The 24,323-nt window shown below is 42.1% G+C and overlaps 1 protein-coding gene across 1 annotated transcript in view; it reads right to left on the reverse strand.

Annotated features, from left to right (window-relative positions):
* Positions 1–928: 928 nt before the first annotated feature.
* CCDC187 (coiled-coil domain containing 187) overlaps positions 929–24,323 on the reverse strand; it is a 32,546-nt gene continuing 9,151 nt past the window's right edge. The window contains exons 10-25 of the mRNA XM_085076820.1: positions 19,876–20,051; positions 13,916–14,013; positions 13,423–13,533; positions 13,055–13,158; positions 12,436–12,569; positions 11,839–11,963; positions 11,558–11,748; positions 10,581–10,668; positions 9,605–9,825; positions 7,401–7,584; positions 7,039–7,207; positions 3,974–6,297; positions 3,180–3,521; positions 2,707–2,850; positions 2,138–2,263; positions 929–1,857 (exon numbers count right to left, since the gene is read on the reverse strand). Of these exons, the coding sequence (XP_084932946.1) occupies positions 1,672–1,857; positions 2,138–2,263; positions 2,707–2,850; positions 3,180–3,521; positions 3,974–6,297; positions 7,039–7,207; positions 7,401–7,584; positions 9,605–9,825; positions 10,581–10,668; positions 11,558–11,748; positions 11,839–11,963; positions 12,436–12,569; positions 13,055–13,158; positions 13,423–13,533; positions 13,916–14,013; positions 19,876–20,051 (4,723 nt within the window). The 3' untranslated portion in view covers positions 929–1,671. The remainder of the gene's footprint in view (positions 1,858–2,137; positions 2,264–2,706; positions 2,851–3,179; positions 3,522–3,973; positions 6,298–7,038; positions 7,208–7,400; positions 7,585–9,604; positions 9,826–10,580; positions 10,669–11,557; positions 11,749–11,838; positions 11,964–12,435; positions 12,570–13,054; positions 13,159–13,422; positions 13,534–13,915; positions 14,014–19,875; positions 20,052–24,323) is intronic.

Consider the following 24,323-nt stretch of genomic DNA (forward strand, 5'->3'; position numbering starts at 1 on the left):
AAATGTATGAAGATGAAAGAGATGGATTACAGGAGAATTAAATGTAGGGTTTAACTGAGAAATAATCATTTTCTATGAAAGATAATGACTCCTCTTGAGGCTAGTATCAAGATTTATTGACCCAGGAGGTTAATATTGATCAAACCCAAGGCAAACAAAATATTAGACCTTGAAGGAGAGTAATCTTGATATTGAAGCCTTGCCACTGAGTGAACAGGTCAATATATCTGGGTGCCAGAATCTCAGGTTTTGAACACAGAATGGTGGGGGATATTAAACATGTCTGACATGTTCTGTGTACACACTTTTTATTCTCATCAGCAGCAGGTACTTTATAGCTGTGTCCTTCCCTGCAGGGTTCAGGCTTCACTCACAACCCTCGTTGCAAATCTGATGGGTATCTGCCTCAGGTGTAACATAAGGCTGAAATCAAACAAGTCCTTTGGCTATTTATTCATATCTAAGAGAGATTTTTAATAGTTTTCATTCCAAACACAAGGATGCTGCTGCTGCAGCAAAAGCAAAGTGAGAACAAACTGAAAAACCAGAGTGCTGCCATGTATAGGATTTATCATTGTATCCAACAGTCTGCATGTCCAGGAGAGAAAAACAATATTGAGTTAAATTCTGCTATAAACTGACAAGAAGAAAACAAGTAACTTATGTGGATTAACTAATCAATGAGGATAAACGTCAGAGACAAGGAAATGTACCACTAGAGACATGAAAATAGTTTATAGGATAAAACCAACAGTTAATGTGCTGGGGGCAGAAGTTGCCTTTTTATTTCTGTTCATATGGCAACAAGCAGGGGAGGGTTTAATGTGCCCAGCAAAACAAAAGTGCACCCATTCACTGCTGAGAAGAGCAGTGGGTACAATATAATCTGCAATTCTAATCAATTTCAGTGAAAATAAGTACAATATGATACACATGGCTTATTTTGTTTATTCAGAAAACAAGTACAAAAACAACTAAGCCAGCAGTGTTTAAAAATAAAGACATTTTATGTTTGTCTATTCCCCCAACCTGATGCAAGTATTTTATTTTAAAATGTAAGTTTATGTATAAATTTATGTTTATTTATCCTGATTTTAATTTGAAAGACACCCTGAATTAATGGAATTGGAAAAAAACCCTGATTTCTTTACAGTCAAATATTCAATAATCAACAGTTTCTGAATTCCAGTAAGAAATATTTGCACAGTGTTTATTTTAAAAAGAACTAACAAAAATTTGGTCTCCTCAATGCAAAATAGGTTGGACCACAGCAATTTCCATAGCGAACAATTACCATCCTCAGGGAATGCTTCTATTTCCTTGTTAAAATCTTGATTTTTTCCAGTTTTGCCAATACAAAAGGAGTATCGATTTCCTCTGTTATGTCTATTGAAGTACATTCTCAACACCCCACATTTGGATGTTGTAAAAATTCAACAGGCTCCTGTGAATTGCATGATAAATAACCCAATTACAGGCACATATCTAATTGTCAGAAATTGAAGTTGCTGATAGAAAAACTTCCAATTTAAAGTGCATTACATCAGTATTTGTCTCATTTACATAAAATGATGGACATTTAAACTGAATGTCTGGCTCTGGGTTTTGCCATTCTATGTGCCACTTCTCTGAAGCCATCTCCAGGCTCCTTTTAACCAGTTCCACAGTGTATTAAAATAAAAAAGATGGTGCACAGTCACCTTTAAAACAGGCTTTTCTCAGATAAATCTTATTCAGAACTCTGATTGTATCAAGGATCAAACTATCAAATATGGCTTCAGTCATCCTCATTTTCACTGTTAATTCATCATCACCATAGGAAGTCCACTGAGATTCTTCTTTGCAGAGCTCCTGAATCTAAAATATAATATGGAAAGGAATTCTTACTTCAAGAATAAGAGGTTCACAAAAGTACTGAGGCACTGCACCTAATCCAACAACTTTATATATATGCATCATTAATTTATTTAATTTAAACCACTCATATGAACTGGAAGTACTGGATTATTATTGCAATAAAAGGCAGGCAGTAAATTGAAGTTCTGAAGTTAAGTAAATGTGATTCTCACAAAAGGACGAGAATTTCTAGTTTAAACCTAGAGGAAATAAACAAATCCCCACTGGAAAGTCTGCTTACCAGAATTAGGTCCACTCTGTCTCTCTTACAGTTTCCATACTTGGTCATATTTAGGAATTTTCTTTTCATTTCTAAGTCATTCTTTTCCAGGTTCATCGTTTTAATAATTTCACCCTGAACAAACATCTACAAAATAAAGAAGGCAGAAAAGAACTCTCCTCATAGGAATTCTGGCACTGTGAAGGTTCCAGATGAGTGAGAGGTGCCAGTGTGAAGATCCAGCTTTAAATCCAGAAACATCCCAAAGTTTTGGTGACTAATCTAGAGGTAGCCGATCAATACTGCTCAACCAACATATTATAATCATAATATTACTTTAGAGTTTACACATAAAATAGTCATAATTAGGAGGATTCAAAGGCCCATTCACATTCTTCTACAGAACTCCATACATATGGAATATTTTCACCAATCAGCTCAGTCTGTATTTATTCAGGCATTTCAGAATAACACTCTTTTCTCCCATCACCTCAGCTACACTGCCATAATGCTCCCAAATGTTATGTTTTTTGCCACTGCAGTATCTGCTCTTTTCACTGACTCTTGTACTTTGCATTGCCAGAACATACCTTGACATCACTGACATCCATCCTTCTGCAGAGATGTCTGGAACAGTGAGATCCCACACTTCTTTTCAACCATGGAAACATATTTGGCTTTGCAGTCACTTGATATTCTGCACACAGCAACTCACGGCTCAAATCAAATACAACCTGTAAAAAACTCAGCAGGACACTGAAGTCAGGAGAAATGGATTCCAATCCCCAGCTTTCCATGAAATTTGGCTTTCCTGAGCAGACCCAAAGCAGACACTGCTCAGGTGTCCAAGATCTTATGGTGGAACTCTGGCAAAAGCCTGGATTCACTGCAAGGACAACTGGAATTATTCTGCAGCAGATTGCAAAATACTCCTTGTAGTACCTTTCAGTGTCCCTTTATCTACATTTAGTGTTAGCAGCTGGAATAATAGAAATATTAGCTAATATGAGACAGCCTACAGAACACTAGGAAAGTTAATTAACACTTACTGCTTTAAAAATACCTGATTATACATCCTCTTGCTTTCTGCTTCCAAATCATTCCCTGGGAGATCATTATATTCAAAGTACTTTGGCACATTGATGTTCCTGAAATTTGAATTTATGTTCTCTGGGGTCCATAATTCTTCCACAGCATATGCAGACAAATTTTTAACATAAGAACTGTTATGTGGTATCACAAGAGGAACTTCCACAGTTTTCTTCCAAGGAGCTGAGTGCCACTGATCCAATTTGAACAAGTATTGCTTTTGTGTTTGTCTCACCAGCGTGTTTTGGTCAGAATTAGGCTGATCAAAATCTTCAGAGCTTCCAAAAATACCAGCATCAAGGATTTTTTTAAGGAACTTTAACAGAGAGAAAAAGAAAAGCCAAATGACATATTCCATATTTTCAGAGGTATTGCAACAATTAGATACTGATTAAGGTTACACTTAAAACCATCTTATTCATGGGCTAAAAGATAGGCTCACTAGTGTGTCATTTAAAAAACAAATCTATTTTAACTGTATTTGGCAGAATTCAGAATTAGAAAGAATTACAATTCTGGAGTTGTGTGAAAATTATCCGTTTTGACAACTGACAAATTCCAATAAAATAATCACATTTGCTTTATTTGGATATACGCTATCCATTGGCTAAATGTGGAATGGGTCACATTAAATGAACCACCTGGTTCCTAATGTTGACATGATGTAATTTTTATGGATGATCAAAAACTGGGCCACACAAATTCCTGCCTGTATAGACCCAGCTTCAGGTCCAACACTTAGAAATAAAACTTTCTCACTGTACTTACAGGCAAAGTGGTTGGAGAAGTCTCTGGAGATAAATGAAGTACCTTGTCTGCTTTTGATCTGTGTTTCCTTTTAATCTTCTTATATTCTTTAACTGCATCGTCTATAAATTTAGTTACAATTCTGTCTGTTACTGTGTGACAACCATGAATGCAAAGCGTATCAAAATCACCCAGTAAAACATCAGAAACCTTTGCTGATGATTCAGATAAGGCAGCAACTGAATTTTCTTTGAGGAGAAATGGTTTCTGATTGTCTTCTTGCCTTAGGCCTTTGCCATAATTCATCATGTCTTTTTCAAAGGCACTTTTATATTTGTGTTCAGCTGTTTCAGAAAATGCAATTAAAATGTCAAACAGAAGTTTTTTACTGAGTTCACTTGCAATATCATCAGCAAGTTTAATTCTTTTCTGATCCTCTACCAAGCAACAAATATTTTTGCTCGTGTTTACCTCATCTGTCTTGCTTTTCTTTAGAAGTGCATCTGCAAATATCCTTTGTTTTGTTTGTGCCAGCTCTGTTTCTTCTTTTTCTGATCCCAAGCACATTAAGTTATTTTGACAGAGGAATTCATTACAGCTACACTGGTTGGAATGGCGAAACTTCTGCCCTTTTCCAGACAGCAAGGCAGTGTGTAACCTAGATTGGTTTTCTTTCACTTCTGAACTTCCTGCACTTTTTCTGTCTTCTGCTTTCCCCTCTGCAAACCACACTCTCTGCTCATCTTCAGAATATTTGCAGTCTCCATTGAGGGAGTCATCATCATAGGAGTCAGAGTCTTCATCCCCCACATAACTGGAACTATTTTTGTCAGCCTCTAACAGATGTGAAATCTCATCAGCTCTGACAAAGACCCCACAATGCTGAGCACACTCAAAATACTTCACCCCTTCATAAGTTCCACTATGGTCACCTTCAGCTTTGTCCAGTGCAACACCAGCCCAGTGGCCACTGCCAAAATGAGTCAGGCCTTTGAACATCAGAGTTCCAGGCTGGGTCTGCTTCACCACCACTCTGTCCCCAATTTCAAATGATGATAATGGGTCATCAGTGTCCTCCTGAGCGCTGGGCAGCTTTACGTATGTTTTGCATTGTTTCATTGGGAATTCAGGACTTTTGCTTCCACAAGAGGTGGTATTTAAAACAGGCAGAAACTCCACATGCTGCAAAGGCATCTCCTGTTCTCCTTGTTGGTGTTCTGATAAACCTTCCTTGGAGCTGGAAATGGCTGTAAGTGTGGATTGTTCTGAGAGATGACCACCCTGAGTTGAAAAAGCACCTCTTGTCTCTGTACTGAGCAGGGGAAATTCTTCAGGCACAATGTTATCAGGTAATGGGGGTAATGCATCCATTTTCAGTGATATATCTTCATCCATACCCTGACTAGGCTCCAAGCCTGTCATTTGTTCTGGTGGAGATGGGAAATCATCCGTGCTGGAGGCAGGGTCATCATTTTTCATTGCATTTGCACCTAAAGGGGGAGGAGGAAGATCTTCACTGGGAAATGACAAATCCTTTTTGTTCGAGGATGGCAAGTCAGCACTTCCAGAGGACAATACTTCATCCACAGGACACAGTATTTCCGACAAGATGTCCTCATCAGTTGGAGGGAGACCCTTATTGCTAACAGAGGTTGCATCAGTGCATGAGGGGCTGGCAGCTGCATCATTGCCCTGTTTGTTTCTGCTGCAGCTTTGTGAGGCACCCAGGTGTGGTTCATCCATTCCCTCAGAGGGGTTTTCAGACTGGAAGGAATGTGCTGTCTCAGTTCTGGGGGCATTTGCTTTTTCTGCTGGAATGAAAGAAAGCAAGTGATCAGTGCAGCCATGATCCAATGCATGTCCAGGATGTTTCTGGGAGTGGGATGAAGTCTCAGCTCTGTCATCCTCAGGCAGCTCACGTTCATTGTGTTTGTCACTAGGTGATGTTTCCTTTCCATTGCTCATTGCTATTGGCATCTCTTTGGAGAGATTAGGAAACACATCACTGCTGTCACAGACAAACTCTTCTGGGATACTGACATCTGTGTCCTCTCCATGTTTCAGCTCTGATTCTGGGTCTGAAATGGAACTTTCTGAGATGTCAATCAGAACTGCAGACACTTTCTGAAATTCTGAGGGTGAAGAGCCTGATTTGGCACTTTCACATTTCAAAAAGAAGTTGTTTGACTTGGACAGTGATTGGGTGGAAATTAATCCTTCAGAAAATGCTTGTAAATTTAGTTCTTCATCAGAAGCTTCATGAGAAAAGTGGTCCAACTTGTTCAAACATTGATTGTCCTCCATCTGATGGATCTCAGAAGGGACAGGCACTTCCACTTCTTTAACTGGAACATTTTAAAGATTTTTTTTTAACCAGCATTAAAAAAAAGGTATTTTATAGAAGAGGTTGCTGATAGATCACTTAGGATACACAAATCTATAGTGTTCCTCACTATGATATCTAGGAGTAAATTAAGAGTTGGACTTTATGATTCTTGTGGGGCCATAGACTAACCAAATCAGGATATTCTATTATTTTATGAAATGCAGAAAGATGGTTCATTAGTAAAATGACAGAAATAGGAAATATTGCTACAATATGTAAATATTTATAATACAGAGATTATGCATACCCAGAATTATGTAAATTATACAACTGACTCATATATAAACAGACAGTTTTATTTTTTACCTGTCCTACTGAGAGTAAGAAATATGAACTGAGGATAAAACCTGGAAGCAAAAATAACTCCAGCATGTCCTGTCCAAGTCAATCTTTAAGTGATCTATGTTCTTTTTAAAAGAACACCCTTAAATTATTGAAAAACTGCCTCAAAGGAGAGTAAATTGTTAATAACACAATCAGAGTAAGTTATGATTTTGTTCTGGGGAAGCAGTATAATCATATCTCTTAATAAACCTCTGAGAGATTCCCACCATCTTGCCCAGCAGTGATTTATGCATTGGCTATAGTGAGCAAGACACTTTGGTAATAAATGAGAAGATTGTCTCTCTTTCTGTCTGGATTAAAGTTTGATTGAAGTGGTTGAAACAGATTGGACATATTAGCATTAAATATGACTGACCTGTTCCTTCAAGAGTATTTTCTGCCTGAAGCAGGCATAAGTTACACCAAGGAGAAAGCATCCCCAAGCCTTTCACTGGGTACTTACTGCTACACGGATTAATATCTTCATTATCTTTAGGATCAATGTTTGGGTTTGAGAGAAGTGCCTTTTCCCCCAGCACAGATTCCTAGAATGCAAATATTTAGGAGACAGAGTTAATGTCTTCAGGGAAAAAAACATACATAATCAACACACAAGACTGATTTTGACTTCATGTTCATATCTGCCAAAAGAGCCTTGTGATGGTCCCATCTTTAGGCAAATATAATCTGGGACAACCTTTCTTTAAGCATTGATGTAATTCCAGAGGTGATCCTTACCAGAAACGCACACCTTTGGCCTTCTCTTGTAATGAGTGTGGATATGGGTTCCATTCCAGCCAAATTTGTAGGTTCCAGAGGTAAGAAAACATTATCCTGAGCATTTATGGACTGCTTCAAACCTGGGGATAACTCCACCTGTGTCTGGTGTTGGTCAGGTGTTTCCTTGTTCTCAGTAGAAAAGCTGTAAACACTTAGATAAGGAATTATCGACTGGGAGTTGTTTTTGTGTTTCCAAGTTAGTTAAGCACAACCAGAAGCATTTAATTTGCACCTTTATTGATTTCCTATGGATTTACCATGGCTGTGTTCACACACACATCTCCAAACCAGCAAATGAGTAAAACCAGAAACACTCTGAATAGTCTATTTATTGCTCCATTCTCCTCCCTCTCACTTGATACTGTCTTCTGTATAATCAGTTTTCTAATCTCCATACACAAGATTAGGAGACTGAAAAAATCATCAGCACCTCAAAAGCAAAACCTGAGTCAAACTCTGAACCTGTTTGCCTTCTCCGTTTCCAGTCAATTTAGCACATAAGAGTTCAACAATTCTCATTAAATTTTCTACTTTAAGTACAGCATCACAATTTTATGGACATTTGGGACAGCAAATACTGATTGTCATGGTGACTTTGAATTTCCTTGTTACTGCAGAAGCACAAGGCAACATGATTCATACTCACAGGCTTTTCCATTAGAGGTACAAGTTCTAAAATAGGCAGTTGAGTAAGTTATTCTGTCCAGAAAAAAATGCGTGTAGATTTTTTTTGTTTTGGTTTTGTGGTTTTCTGACTTGTTTTTACTTTAATCCCCATTAACACTTTAAGGTGAAAAAAGGAGGCTTATGTAATATTGAGCACCACTAACGTTTAAGGACTTCAAAATACATACCACAATTCAGAATATATATCCCAAATTCTTAGTTAAAAGTTTCTCCATTTATAATAATTACAAATTTCTGTATCCCTTGTTTTTAGTATCTTACATTCATTAGCAAAAGCCCAAACCAGCAGCTTTTTTCTGCATGTTGGTAATTTATTATTTCAGCTTGCTTTCAGTTTTAAAAGTAGTTCCCAATCCTTTCCTTCCCCTTACAACCCTGCTTCGTTCCTGATCAGTATAAAATATGAACATGCTGGTGGATAAATAGCATAATTACCACTGTGCACTCCTACACAGGACAGAGATCTATGGACAATCAGCCAGAATTTGGGTGCATTTGAGTTCCACCAGCCCCTGGCAGCTCCAGACTGACACCAATATTCACTGTTCTCCTATGAGCAGCCTTGTCAGTAATAAGAAGTGAAAGCACAGCCAAGAAACCTTTTAAAGATTTCTCTGACTTGTAATCAATAACACCATGAATTATAGATCAGTTCCATGCAGGGATTTATTTGAAAGCCTTTCCCTGTGGGGACTTAAGTAAATGCACAAACCTGACTCACCACTCTGCTAAAGATCTGGGTAACTCTGAATGAAAGGGAGTTTTAATTCATATAGATATATACTTGGCTTTAACTGTTCTGTTCCTGAAGCAAACAAGGATTTGGGTTCTCACCCACACTGCTCAGCTCCTCCAGCCCAGTGGGAAACAGGGAATGCAGGGAATGAAGCTCCTGATAAACAGGAAGATACTGATTTCGCAGTCTGACTAAACTCCTGAATTAGATCTCACTGCAGGCATTTTACATGACACTTCCATGCTTCAATTTAAGCATAAAATTTAGCCCTATGTGTTACAAAATCCTTCTGTGATTAAATCCTCAGTGAAACACCAACCTGCTCTGGGAGGTTAAGTGATACAGAGGCTCAGAGCCAGAGGATGACAAAGGAGTGAATTTCACCAATTAAATCAATACATTTCTACTCATTCCATATGGGTATTGTGAAGTCTAATTAATATATAGTTGCAAAGTGGTTTGAGTTTGTAGTTAAAAGCCACCTGAAAACATGAACTATCATTAACAATTGTGTGGCATCATTAAAAATGCCCTGAGGAATTCACCATTTTGGACAGAATGATAAGCACTGATCTTGATTTATCAAGTGTTCAAACACAGAAGTTTTCAAAATTTATCATCATAAACTTTCTCTTCAGAGTTTCTAAAGCTCACACAATTATTTAGGACGTAGCTCTCTCCATCTTCTCCACTGGATTGGGTCTTATCTTCAGCAATCACTGAGAAAGGTTTTACTTACCCCTCATCTTTCTTGCTCTGTTTTTTCTTTAGTTGGACACAACTGTCTTTACTTCCTGACTGTGATTTCATAACCTCCTGTTTCCCAGCCAAACTGTGCAGCTTTTCCTGCAGTTGTGCTGCTGAATGCTGCATCATTAAGATTTCTCTCTGCTGCTTTAATAAAAGTTTCCTTTCTTGATGGGCTGCCCTGTGGATGTTTTGCAGGTGCTGGATTTCTGCCTATGCAAAGCAGAGAAAGAAAGTAACATAGGAGGGTGAAGATAAAGAGATCTTCTTAAAAATATTTATGATGCTTCTTAACATAGGGCACTGTTAGTCCCAAAACACCCTGAAAATGCAATAAGTAGGTTTTTTTCTTTTTTATTAAAAAAAAATTGCAGTTTTATTTTTACCGGGGTTTCACCTGTGCAAACTGATGACAGGTAAAGGGATATTTTAATTGGGTGCCAAGAGACGAGACCTTTAAAAATGAATTGTCTCCAGATCATTCAACACTACAGGATGCTTTTGGGTTGCACTAGGAATTCCTTTAAGTAAAGGAGTCTTGCACTACATAAGGACAGGACAGAAATTTTCTGACTACCAAGTGTAATTATGAGCCCTGCATTGTGGAATAACTGAGACTATAAAATTAGCTGTCAGATCAATTTAATATATTCCAACATCACAAGCATAAATCAGTGGAAACCTATATTATATGACCTGTTTGTTATGGCATAAGTAGAAAACTCCACAATAACAGTGAAGTAGCAGAAGAAAAAAAAAAGATGTTTTCTTTTATCCAAGATTTACAGACTGCTGACTTCGGCACAAAACTCATCTCACTGAATGTAGGAAACATGCAGAATAATGGATGCAAAGTGGGGCTTTTTTTGTTTAAATGCAAACCCCACTTGCTCCAGCAGCTCCTGACACCTCCCTGTGCTGCATCATGGATATGAGATAAATCCCAGCTCCTCTCACTGCAGCATTACCTGTTCCCATTTCAGCTCCGTCAGGATTGTGTGCTGCTTTGCTGCCACAGCAGAGACTCCACTGCTATCCTGCAGGCTTTCCAGAATCCTGGAGATCAGAAGCACGAGAATCAGAGTCAGAATGCCTTGAATTTACACCAGGGATGGGAGCAAAGCTCCTCTCAAAGCAGCTGTGGGTGTGGAAGGCTCTGATACACTCAGAAGACATCTCACCACTCTGTGACTTCTCCTGAGGCAGTCAGAGTCTCCTGGGCACAACACTGGGAAGGGACACCATGCACAGGGGGTTCACACTGTTCCTCCTGGTCAGTACTGTCACTGGACCCTCACTGTCCATCCCTGAGGGCGTCTCAGGTTGGCCAGCATTGAGAAAAGCCTCTCACTGTCCCTGAGGGCTCCTCAGCCCGGTCAGCACTGAGAGACACCCTCACCGTCCATCCCTGAGGGCTCCTCAGCCCGGTCAGCACTGACAGACACCCTCACCGTCCATCCCTGAGGGCTCCGCAGCCCAGTCAGCACTGACGGACACCCTCACCGTCCATCCCTGAGGGCTCCACAGCCTGGTCAGCACTGAGGGACATCCTCACTGTCCATCCCTGAGGGCTCCTCACCCAGTTAGTACTGAGGGACATCCTCACTGTCCATCCCTGAGGGCTCCTCACCCAGTTAGTACTGAGGGACATCCTCACTGTCCATCCCTGAGGACTCCTCAGCCTGGTCAGCACTGATGGACACCCTCACCGTCCATCCCTGAGGGCTCCTCAGCCCAGCTGGTGCCTCACACAACCCCACAGGAAGTCGCAGTAGAAGCTCAACAGCTCTGGAGACACTAAAACCATGCTAGCTCCTTTCCTCTCCTCATGCTTTACTTGCTGCTTGCTTTCTAAGAAGATTTTATATTTGTTGTCTTCCCTGAAAGGAGGAAAACCAGTCGCGGCCTAGCAGGTCTCCACCGTCCTGCTGCCCATGCCCCTCACCATCTCCGGTGGTCCAGCCAGGCCAGCTCAGCCCTGGCCCTTTCCCTCAGAGCTTTCCTCCGGAGCTTCAGGAGCACAGCCTGCTGCCGAGCCCGCAGCTTTTCTCTCCTCAGGCACTGCTCCACCACGGCCAGGCTGGAACCATGGAAGGTGCTGGAGCCTCCCAAGTGTGGAACGGCCGCGGGAATCCACTGGGGACAAAGCAGAGCGTCGGCGTCACCAGGTGAACAGTTTGATAGACAAAAAAACCACCTTCAGACTGCTTTGAGAGCTGGTGTTACCTGGCTGTCAGAGCTGGCGTGGTCACTGCTCTCTCCAGAGTTGTCCCAGGTCTCCCTGTGGGGCAGATTGACCCGAGGTGACAACAGATTCCAGGCGTGATGGCTGTGCAGTGACTGCTCGTGATCTGCTCGTTAAAGAATTAACGTCGCCATAAATAAAATGGCTAAAACAGAAGGGAAGAAGAGACCCCAAAACCAACTCCCACAGTACAAGTTAACATCCATTCCTGAATTCAAGGTGCCTTTGATAAGTCCTTGTCAGCCAGGTCTGTGCACTGCCCTCAGTAAGAGCTGGAGGAGTCACCCTACAACTGTTCACTTCCAGGAGCAAGGTAAGCACCTTAATCTTTCTTATAAATGAAATCATGGTAAACAGGTAAAAATTTAAAAAAGAGGCCCATCAATAGGGTAAATAACTCTCAGCACCCAACATGACTTTCTTAGAAGTGCCAGGAGTACAAAGGAAGATGACCATAGTTTAAATATACAAAATGTATTTAGGTCAAAATTTTCAAAATTAGTTAGAAAATTGTGTTCCAAGCCACAGTGAATGGGGCATTTCCACAATACCACCAAATCCTTTAGCTTCATGTCTACCTCCTTGAAGCGCTGAGCAGTAAGAGCCTCCTCCTCCTGGAGGTTTTGTTTCTCCCACTATTTTGGGATCCACTGGACTGTGATCTCTTTCTATCTTCAATGCAGATCGTCTCAGTGAACCCATCTCTTGATTACTAAAAGTAAGGAAAAGGAAATATTTTCTTATTGCAGTCAGAGATACTATTTCAATTCCTAGTTGTCACAGCCGAGTCCTCTGGGGAGGCTGAATCTTTTTCAAAGCAGAATGCTACTTATTTTTATGTGATACTGAAAATTTTACCTGTGGAAAGGTGCCTTTCTGGTAATTGCACCCTGGAAGCAATTCTTGAGTCTTTATGCTACTTTAAATGATCATTAAAAAGTGCACATACAATATTCTAATTCACAGTAAAGATACGATGGTAAAGCAAACTGAAGAAAATTTTATTTTTCGCACAAGTTTCAGAGGAGTTACTTTTAAAAAAAATGCAGAATCTCTCACAACATTGGAAAGGTGTTAATACTGTTGTTTGAGCATAAATCAGAGCGAGTTACATTTACTTTAGTGCCCCAAAATATTCATGTAGGCAAACCATAGGCCAAATCCTTGGAGTGCCTCGCTGTATCAAACCTCTTGTACCTGCCAGCAGCAAGGTCACCTTCCAGCCACTGTCCTCTCTGTGTCTGCTCTGCCTGGTACAGTCTTGTCACAGCAGGATCACTGCCTCTGGAATTCCTGCTCTCCTGCACACACAGAAATTGTCACACCAATGATCTATTTGAAAGGCACAACATTTAAGCCTTTTTCCCGTCATCTACTTAGGAAAGTCTCTGGTTGTAGATAATGCTTTTCCTATGGCAACAATTCCAAGTTGGATTAACTAATAGGCTGGATACTACTACAAGGGAGAAAACTGTGTGGACATATGAGGCTAAGGTGGTACAACAGCTCATAAATTTCTGTGTGTTTAGAACTTCTCTCATGAGAAGTTCTGAATCATAACTTACCTCTGAACTGTGCTGCAGCAGGTCCCTCAAAAACCTTTGGCTTTGCTGAACCTCTCGCTTTGCTCTCTGCCTCAGCACTAGAAGCTGCTGTTGCTGGTGGAGCTGCTGGAGCTGTGTTAGGAAATGACACATTGTAAATGACACCTTTAACCAGGTGACACCACACCTGAGAGCTGGGGGCAAAGGGCAGGACAGGAGTGCACAGCCACCTCCTGTCACATCCTGCTGCCACAGGCAGGCAGCACAAATACTGCTTTGGCGGCAGCACAGCAACACCTTCTCACCCACCAGAACTACACTGGGGCCTCCAAACAGGAAAATAGGGCTGGCACCTCTCTTTTATAGCCCATGGGGTTTATGAGTCTGACTCAGCTCAGCTGATACTAACTAATTATGGCCTAAGCACATCTGAATCTGGGGATAGGGAGCACCTTTTTACCTGGCACAGAAGAACTGGAGTTCCCTTTGCTCCTTACACAGGTTTCCCACTGACCTTCAGTTTGTGAGCCAGTAGTAGGGAGGTTTGCCTCAAAATCTCCAGGTGGCTCCTGTGTTTCTTCTCCAGCTCTGTGTAGCTGTGGTCTCCCTTGCCTGCAGAAGTTTAGGAAATAGATGGTAACAGTCACCATTTCTTAATTAAAAAAAAAAAAAACAAAACTGTGTTTCACTTAATGGGTGTCAGCTGGGGAAATAGCAGAATTAACCAGGGGGAGACAGCAAAAGCAGATTGTTTCATATTCCAGTTGCTGCCCTAAAAGTGTGTTTCTACACTGTCAAAGTCTTTTGGGATTTAAGCATTTACAAAGTCTTTTCCTAGCAGGGCTGACTTCTGGGTCACCACTGAGCCCAGGATACCTTGTAAATAACCTGACAGTACCAAGGGGTTCCCAACAGAATTCCAGGACATCCACTTCTCAGCCTCCTCTGCTGCATTGCAGGCCTGACTGTACTCCCAAAACATGCCTGAGTCCTGCTACACAAAAAAGGGATCATCACAAGAGGAATGTGGACATTGTTCCTATATGCATTTTTCTTTTGAATCCTCCCTGGGCCTAATTTTGGAAGCCTCCCAAATCTGACATCTGCCTTTATTCCTGAAATAGCTTCTCTGCATACATTTACTGCTACCATAACTGTAGAAGGGAAATGTCAGTACCTACAACCTGTCAAGAAATGTGTGAGCACAAAGTCCTGCAAGTACTGGGAAGAGGCAGATTTGAAGGTCTATGCCAGGAAAGAGAAAGACTGAGGAACACTTCCTGTTCTAAGCCTGAATTTCAGTGTGGGTTATTGTAACTCTTGGTCCCTCTGCTTCTTTGCTGCACCAACAGAATCAGAGCCACTGGGTACAAAAAGGCTTCTCAACCTGGTCACTTTTTTGGGAACTCGAGCAGCATCCCATGTGTATCCTCTGTCTGTACAGGAAAAGATTTCTCTCTCTTTTGTCACAGGGTGATACAAACCCCTGGAAATAGCTTTCATTTTTAAGTGGGGATGTTTTCCTTCTAGTTCCAGTTGCACCTATTTCACTGCTACTTCCTTATTGTTCCTCCCCTGCCTGTGTGTGACACTGCAGCTGATATTATGTTTACCAGGGAAATGTTCTTGGCTGCTTGAGCTTCTCAGATGAATTGCTCAGCTTATGCAAACAGGTTGTGTGTTTATTCTGTGCTGTGCCACTGTCACAGCAACCAGAGTCATAAAAGAATTGAAGTGTGCATCATAAATAGAAATAGGTTTGACTTGGAAACTTGAGATAAAACCTCTATCCAGGTCACCTGAATCCAAATTACCCCATGGTGCAGGATAAGCCCATGACATGCAGAGTTTGTTTTTGCTTTACAGACTGAAGGAGCTTTAACACAGAAGGAGCAGAGATGTGGGCTTGTTTGCATGCCAGGATGGGTTTTGTATTTATGTGGGTGTGAGCGAAATAAAATATTAAATCTTTGAGCCTGGTGCAGATTTTCTATTAGAATGCTGCTCTGTTTTTATAAACAGTTTGATTGCAGATTTCACTTTCCTCCTACAGTGGTACTATGGGAGGCTTCTCTTAACCCTCTCCTTTTCAGAGTCAAGAGACTGGATGGAAATCTCATCTTTTATTTTGGTAATGGGCATTTCCTGGTTTTGGAGGCTGATTTGAAAAGCCAAAGTCATACTAAATTGTCTAGACATGCCAAATTAAGGGTTCATCTTTTTAGAAAGATTTTTGATTTTAGCCAATCTTTCTAATTTTGAGGATTGATTCAGAACCTTTAATGCTGAGAGTTAACTAGAGATGATTTTGTGAAATGACCTATTTAGGAAAATGGAGTGGATGAAAGAGCTGTTGTTTCTACAGGGAAGTTTTATTAGTGGTTTAAAGCAATGCAACAGAAAAAAAGATGAACAATTCTTCAGTGGGTCCACAGACAGCACTTTCAAAAGCTCCTTCAATACTAACACATGAGGTCATTTTCTAAAAACAATTACAAGATAAATTTATTAATACTTAGCTGTATGACTATCTTTTAATATTAATGTCTGCAGGATCTGTTAGGATATAGTTTTAAACCTGACAAATCTTTTCAGTTTGTGCCTCAAACTGAACAACGCTCTTGTTGTTCTGCCCAAAGCCCAGCCAGCGGAATTGACCTCACAGTGATTAAAAAGTTTGCTCTGATCTGTTTTCCCTCCTTTTGAACATCATTTTCCTAATTGTGGCTATTTCCAGATGCATTTCTTGTGTTGCAACATCCTGCATTAAAGAAAATACCATCTGGCTAAACTTCACGTCCTTTTAGGTGATGATGAATGGCATTTACTGCCTACCCAGATAGCTTCAATGTGCTTACACTCAGCCTCGTGAAAAAAATGCTATTTATTAAATCACTTTCCGCTGCACCTGCAGAATCTCAGCAGAGCCCTGTAGAATCTCCCTGACATATAATTAAAAAAGCCAGGCTAAAAGTCTCATTTTTCTAATCACTTGAAGCAAGGCAGAAGCATTTACTGCTGCTTTACTCAAGGACAGCTTTTTCCTCTTTCTGCCCATGTCAGCAATCAGACCAACCCAGTTATTATAAAAATACATACTTGCAACTTTAGCTGTAAGCACAACTTTGGCTGCATTATTGCCTGGAGGTGTGTGAATATGTGGTGTGAAGTGTCCTGAAATACTGCTGTGGAGTGGAGCAGCTGATCCAGAAGGAATTGACCCATTTGGGCAGCCCTTCCCCTCTCCAAAATTACTGCCTAGTTTAATTGCTTTATTATTTCAGGATGCTCTACAGGCAAGGTGAAATAGCACCCAGGATTTCAACATTCTCTGTGCAGGAAGGGAGCTGCAGTGATGACAGGTAAAAAGGGGGGGAAGAAAAAGAGTTTGGTAACTCCTGATCACAGCTGAGAAATGCAGCACAGGCTGTTTGGCCCTTTTTCTGTGAGCCGAGAGCAATCCCTAGGGAAGAGATGCTAAATGTGAAGGCTCTGCCTGTTCCCTCAGGAAATCAATGGGCTGATCTGCACTCTGGAGTACCTTGGAGAATCTGTATTTCCACAGCTGCTGAATCAGGTCCTTCTCTCCTCTCCAAACACGTCTGGTATCCCTCTTAGCACTGAAGAGTAGCTGCTCACCAAACAAGGGGATTAATGTGGCCTGTGCTCTGCATATTCTGGGTTTATAGCTAAATCCTCTGGTGTGGAGGGCTGGCCTGAGTTCAGCTTCCAGCCAGATGTTGCAGCACATGGCAGCAGCTCACCCTGCTGCTGCCCCTTCTCACATAGAGCTGCAGGATAGCAACAGAGATAGCCTGAACCTGGACCTAACCAGAATCCTGAATTTCCATGGGATGCTCCTTCTGTTCCTCAGCAATTGTTCTAAACTCCCTCAATCAACAACACCATCAGTGCAGAGAACTCCAGAGGTGTTTGCAGGCAGGGCTGGAGCTCACTGGAGCTGTGTGAAATACAAAAATAAAATACAAAACACAATGTAGGATTTGGGGGGAACACCAAGAGCTGCCTTAGCTCAGCACTCTCAATCAGAGCACAACTAGGTGAAGCCATGCTGATACACTTCTGTGCTGATTCCACTAATTTAATAATTTCTCCCTGTTCTAGAAGCAAGAAGGCAGCTCCCTCTAGTGATATGAGAAAATATGTCAATCAGCAGTTTAGGGGAAAGATTTTACATATAAATATATTTTCCTTGTAGTTCAGGTTAAAATTCTGCATTTTAAGAACAGTGGGAAACAATAAGTTCACTTTCCTAATGCAAATTACTTTCAAGCAGTAGCCATGATTAAGTGCATTTCGAAAACATTTAGAAAATACTTTTTTAGCAATTAGTTTCAGCTTAAATGTTGTTATATCTCAAATACAAAAAAAAAAAAAAAAGAGGAAACAAAATTCTGGTTTGATGAAATGAGATTTCTGGCTCATTGTCCAGTCTGGCTTAATCCCTAGGATGTAGGAAGGGGCACAGGCAAAATATTGGGTTTTTTAAAATCATGTAGTTATTTGTTGAATAGAAATACAGACATTTGGGTACTGTGGGCTGTATTCAGAGGACATTCAGAGAATCAGGGAAATTATAACTCCTCTCAGATCCCTGTGGGAGAGAGCTGGTGGTTTGGCAGGAATTACAGAAAGATTTTACATAGTTTTGTAATGTGCAACCCACTTTCTCATCAGCTCACTCGGTTATACCAAGTTTTGTGCCTAAAATGATTAGAAATTCATGTAAGAGCTGTGTGAAGTACTTCCCAGTGCTACCTATGGAGACAATTTTTGTTCACCACAGCATGTGCTGATAGGATTTCCAATTCTGGATTTTACAGTGGCTGTGTTTAAAAAGAAAATTCAACAATTCAGGACAAGTTCACTGTCTTACCCCAGGCAGCAAACAAATATTGGGTGAATATTTTCTTCTCTCCGCTTTAAGATGAAATGTTTGAAATGAAATTTGTTATTTTGCCAAGGATGTTTACTACAGAAAATTTTTCTTTGGCACAGCAATGGGTGGTCAGGTGACGTGTGTTGCTCTTGGAAAGGTAAATATGTCCATTTGGCAGCAGTTGTAGAATTACACCTCATTATGCTGCGTGGGCACGGTGACTTCTGTGTCCTGTGAAAGGACACAACCAACTGCTGGGTGATTCCCCTGAGCAGACAACACAGCCTCGAGTCTGAATGCCCTGTCCCTGCTCAGGGTGGTGACAGACCCACTTGTGACCCATATTTCAAACCCACATTGTGTCCAGCACGACAGTTCTGTGCCTCCTGTGCAGCAGCATGGCCATGCTGGGAGTGCTGCTTGGGCTGGCTGCTCCTGCAAATGCTCGGGGAAGGGAAGGTTTCTCCTGGCAGAGACACCGGGCAGCAGTTCCTATTGTTCCTGCTGTGAATAGTGGATGGCTGGGTCTTGCAGAATTGGGGCCCTTAGTTATTAATAGTAAATAAACAGGTTGTCTTTCGCTTAGGGTGAAACACTTCAGACAGCAGCCTTGCTGCCCAATCGTCTAAGATGCCCTCCTGGTCCCTTGGGGGTGGGGAGAAGCACAGTAAACAATTCTGGCTTCTCCACCACCCCAAAATCCAATATTATGTATAAAATGTTGTGAGGAAAACAATGAAGAATCCTTAATAAGAGCAAAGGCTTTTTGTAAGTACCCTCTTTGAGGAAAGGTTATCTGATCTTGTTCTTTTGTCTCGGAAAAGCCCTTAAAACAATGCACCATCTGCTCGTGTTTGGTGGGAGCAGCAGAGATCTCTTCAGACAGAGCTCTCTGCACGCCACTGCTCGGCTTTTAACCCTTTCGGCCACAAACTTTCCCTTGTTTCCGTGCAAACCTTGGCTCCGGGCAGAAGTGGTGATGACCTGTGGTCTGGAAAGCCCTGAGCACCCTGCAGCACATCCCTCCATTCCCCCTGCACCCTGCCCTTGTCCTGTGCCTTGATGTCCCTTGCCGTCCAAGCAGAACAACATCCCACACTGCTCGGCTGGGGTAATTATGAAGAGTTAATTGTGAGGCTCCCAGAGACCTTCAGATGAGGCTGCAAGTGCTGGAAATGTCTCTGAGCTAAATGGGGTTTGTTCCATCTGTAGCTGTCCCTGTGAGCTGAATTCACACCTGTGACAGCACAGCATGGAAAAGGCAAGGAGTTCCCATTGCGTTTTATGCAATTTTAATAATAACTTCATGAAAAGGCAAGGAATTTCTATTGCATTTTATGCAATTTTAATAATAACTTCATATTATCTCTTAGACTGTACATGAATGTTGAGAGGACAATTTTTCATATACCCATTTTTCACCAAAATCTGGAGCACGAACCATCTATTTGAATTTCCCCCTCAGCCCAGAAGATTTTCAGCTGTAGCCACAACCATTAGCAAGAATTCTTTTGCAATGAGGGACTGTTCATTTTATTGCAGCAGCACAAGCACCTTGGGAGATGCCACCTTACCCAAGTCCTGCTCAAAGCCATCAGTGCTCAGAGTGGCAGAGGGCTGGAAATTCAGGCTGTCCCAGATCCTCAGGCTCTCTCCAGGAGACTGCTTGGCCATTTCCTCTTGGTTCTGAGCTTTCAAAATAGTCTCACATCCATAGTGATCCCTCCGTGCTGTGAGGTCTCCCTGCAGGCTGTGTCAAGGTAACAACAATAATTACTAAGTTTCTGAGATGTGGATAAAGCAATATTTTGAACTTTAAAAAAAAAGGTTATTTCATTTTAACAGAACTGTTACATTTTGTCAAATGGAAACAAAAGGCTCCCTGAGAAGTCATACCTGCCAACGTACAAACTCTCCTGTCTTGTACCCTGATGTTGTCAGGAAAGCTAAGAACACTCATTTTTACCTGCTCTAATTACTGCTCTGAAAGAGCTGAGTATTTTTCAACCTGGTGGCAAATAGAAACAACAACCTTGCAGCGTGGAAGCTTAATTTATGAGGGCTGCATTGTACAATCCGTGCCATTGTTGGGACTTGGTTGCACAATCCAGCTCTGAACCTTGGCAAAGAAATCTGTTTAGAAACACAAAGTACTGAGCTCTGTTCCAGTGTTTCTGGGACTTGTGCTGAGCATGGCTCTGGCCCAACTAAGATCTGGGAGTGATATATATACTTTAATATTTCAAAACAATGTCAGCACCAAGTCCTGCAGATGAAGACCTCAGCTAACTGATTTTACTTTGTTTTGGTCTGTAACTATCTAAGCTCAACTAAAAAGATTAGGAAAGAAGGTGTGAAAATGGGGATTTATTGATCAAGCCTCAGCTGAACCACATGCAGGGACACTGAGACACTGAAATGGTGACAGATGTTTTCTTTTTTATACAGAAAAATGAATGTGGAATTTTTTTTTTTATCGGCAATCAGCTTAGGGAAATCTTATTTCATTTTTCTCGTTAATAAGCTTTTCTTTGTTTTTCATGACCCAGAAACTGCTAAAACGATTAGTAGAGCTTCCACTAACGCGTCTTGGATGTAGTCTTCAGAAAGTGGGAGCAAAGGTGGATTGAGAGAGAAAGAACAGAGGAAACAGGGATTTCTTAAAAAGCAGATCTAATATTCATTGGGCAAATCTGCTGAGTTTTGTCTCTGCATTTGCATTGTGATGGTTTTTTAGGCACTGTTTTCTTTGGCTCTTGGGAAATGCCTATTTCTGTTTGGGGAGACTGATGCCAAGGTCTGTGTCCTGGGAAGGGCAGCAGTGGAAATCAATGAAGATTCTACAGAAAAAAAATGGGTTTACACAGGAGTGGCCAGCAACAGCTGCCCTCCAGACACAGCCAGCTCTGCATAAAACCTCAATTCCCAGATGAGGCTCTTTGGGTTTGCACTAAAGAGAAAGCATTGCTGGTTCCACAGGAGGAGGCAGAGTTGTCACCAGTAGGTGACTCTCCAGCCATCACCCCCTGAATCCACCCAGAGCACTTTCAAATCTGAACTCACAGCAAAAATGCTATGATTTTCTGACTCTCCAGAATGCAGCCACTTATAGAGGTAACTGAAACAAAATAAGGTGGAATTGCCCACACAGTTTCTGGCGGTTTGAAGAATTCCCATCGGTGAGTCATTTGCATCAGCAGCAAACCTCCGCCAGCCGCCCCTGCGGACGGCAGAGCAGCCGGGCATGAAATGGGAACATTTCTTATGGAAACAGGCACCTGCGGGATTTCGTGCATGAACACGAGTCACTGTTTCCAGAGCTATAATTAAACGTGTAAACAGCAAACTGCGCTGTTGAAACTGGCTGTGGAGAAGGTCATGCTCAAGAGCGCTGGATGTTTTGTATCTGTGAATGAGAGCAGCACACAGGCAGTTTTAACAGGTGGCTTTGTTCAGATGAGCTCTCTGAGAGAGAGAACTCTTGCTCTGTTATAGCCAAATGTGGACTCCTAACTCCTTAACAGTGGAAATCAGAGCACAGACCCAACTCAGCTGCTTTCACCATCACATTTTCTAATCCAGCTCTAGCTGCACTGATGATGAGCTCTACAGGCACAGGTTTACAAGACTGCGAACACAGCACTGACCCCTCCTGTTAGCACAGCCTGCGAAGTTTTGAGTGCAAGTCAAGAGACAGACTCCTTCACTGCCTGCTAACACTCCCCACAGGGTTCACACACTCACAGAACAAATGTTCCTGGAGCAGGAGAAATTAAGACCATGGAAAGCTCCTCAGTCACTTCCTTAGCACACTGATGATCCTTTATCGGGTGGCTTTCTGTCTGATCTGATCTGTAGTGAATCACTTCAGGAATATGAACTGATGATTCCTAATGAATCTCAGGAAAAATTTGGTCACAGGAGCCTCACTTTGTCTGCCAAAGGACTCACTCATTTGGCTTCCTTGTGAGCGTGCAGGCTTCAGGAGAGGTGCAAAATTAGACTCTACATGCAAATAAAAGATAATACTTTCCTTTATATTGTCCTCTCACTGTCACTGCTGCTGCATCACAGGGAGCCCTTCAGCCCACCAGGAGATGAGTTTGGAGTTATTCACAATACAGCCACACTTTCCACTTCTAATCTCTAAATACAGCGATATTTTATCTGCAAGTAGCTCTCCTCATCTTTTGAAGCAGCACTTGCAAGAGGGCTGTGATTTATTGTTTGAGAGGTTTTATTGGTGGTTTTTTTTGGTGATGGTCTGAGGACTTTTTAACTCTGGCTGCTTTGCTTTCTCAGTAATTGCATTGTTCAGCAGATCAGTGCAATCTGTCTTATTTCTCCTTGCTTTGATGCTTGTCCCTTACATCTGGGGGCTGTTCCTGTTGGGCCAGGGGGTCCTGCAGCTACCAGCATTACTGTGAATTTGGGTTGTGTCAGGACAAGAGTGATGCAGCCCCAGCTGCTGGGCTGTGCTCCCCAAGGTGCAGTGCATACACAGCTCTGACTCTCTCCACTGCACACTCCGAGTGCCCAGTGCTCATGTTTTATACATTTGCCACCTTCTGTGACAGAACAGCTCCATAATCCTTGCAACTGATCTCTCGGGGCAGAAATCAGCCCAACCTTTGTGAATGCACAAAGAACAGGGGTTTAACTCTTGGTAATTCCAATGATTACTCCTCATAACTTTGGTAAGCTCATCTGTCTGGATTTATCCTTCCAATTTTCATTTTCCTCCTGTTTACTTCATGCTGTAAAGCTGTACACAAACTTCTTAAAAAGAATGCTGTGCCTAATATCCCACCTTCAGTTAAAAAGAGGAAAGAGTTTAAAAAGTTAAAAAAAAAAAAGTTAAAAAGTTAAAAAGTTAAAAAGAGAAGTTTAACTGCAGGTAGTTTGGCCCAGCCTGCTCGTTCCCAGGCACCATCAGAGTGCCCATGGAGCAGATCCAGGCCATTCCTGCCTGGCAGGATCCCTCAGCACCAACTCCTCGTCCTTCTCTCTGAGTGGGACACTGGGGACGCCATGGCCAGTTTGCTGCACATATGTCCTTTCTTTGGTAATGCCTGTCCAGGTCACATTTAATCTTCTGGGGCTCAGGGGATTTATTCTCTCTGGGAAGACGTCTCTGCAGAGATGTGTGGCCTCTGTGGGGACTCTGGCTTTGTCCTCTGTGGCTGGGCTGGGACAGGCTCTGACCTGCAGCTAATGTTTGTCCCTTCGTGCGGACAAACTCTCCCTGTCACTTGAGAGGACCCACCGGGTCAGTTTGATCTCTAAGACAGGCCAAATTTCTCTCAACTGCTGTCTACATTAAATGTTTAATTAACACAGGCGAAAAACAACCTGCATTAATGTAATTCTTTTTTCTGCACTTCCTGCTTCCAAACCAGCTTTCCACAATAATTCCCGCACTCTGACACGTCGTGTCGTCCAAGGAGAGGTGCTGTCAGTGAGCAGGTGCTGTTCCTCACACACACAGAGCTGCAGTGATGGGAATCCTTCACCCGCTTTTGGGCCAAAACCAGTGAAAAGAATAACTAGAAATTAATTTTCAATTAATCCCCGCGGGGAGCTTTACCCGGGAGAGCGCTCCGTGCCCGCCCTGCCGGCGCCCTCCGGTGGCCAGACTGTGTCATGGCAGGCGCGGCCGGGAACCCACCGGACCCGGGATAACCACCGAGAAATCCCGGGATATCCACCGAGAAATCCCGGGATAACCACCAGATCCCGGGATAACCACCGAGAAATCCCGGGATAACCACCGAGAAATCCCGGGATAACCACCGAGAAATCCCGGGGTATCCACCGAGAGATCCCGGGATAACCACCGAGAAATCCCGGGATGTCCACCGAGCGCCCCCGTGGATCTGCCACCCCTGGGGATTCACTGCCCTCACTATTTATTTTAAGTACAGAGGATAATATATCTAACTTTGTTACCCCCAGGTTTCCGACTGCGTGGAGTTGGGTTTATTATTCCTTTCTTACTTTTGGGAAAGTCTAGGCAGCAGAA

This window comes from Lichenostomus cassidix, chromosome 17 (assembly GCF_008360975.1).
Source record: "Lichenostomus cassidix isolate B80296 chromosome 17, HeHo_3.0, whole genome shotgun sequence".
Taxonomy (NCBI): domain Eukaryota; kingdom Metazoa; phylum Chordata; class Aves; order Passeriformes; family Meliphagidae; genus Lichenostomus; species Lichenostomus cassidix.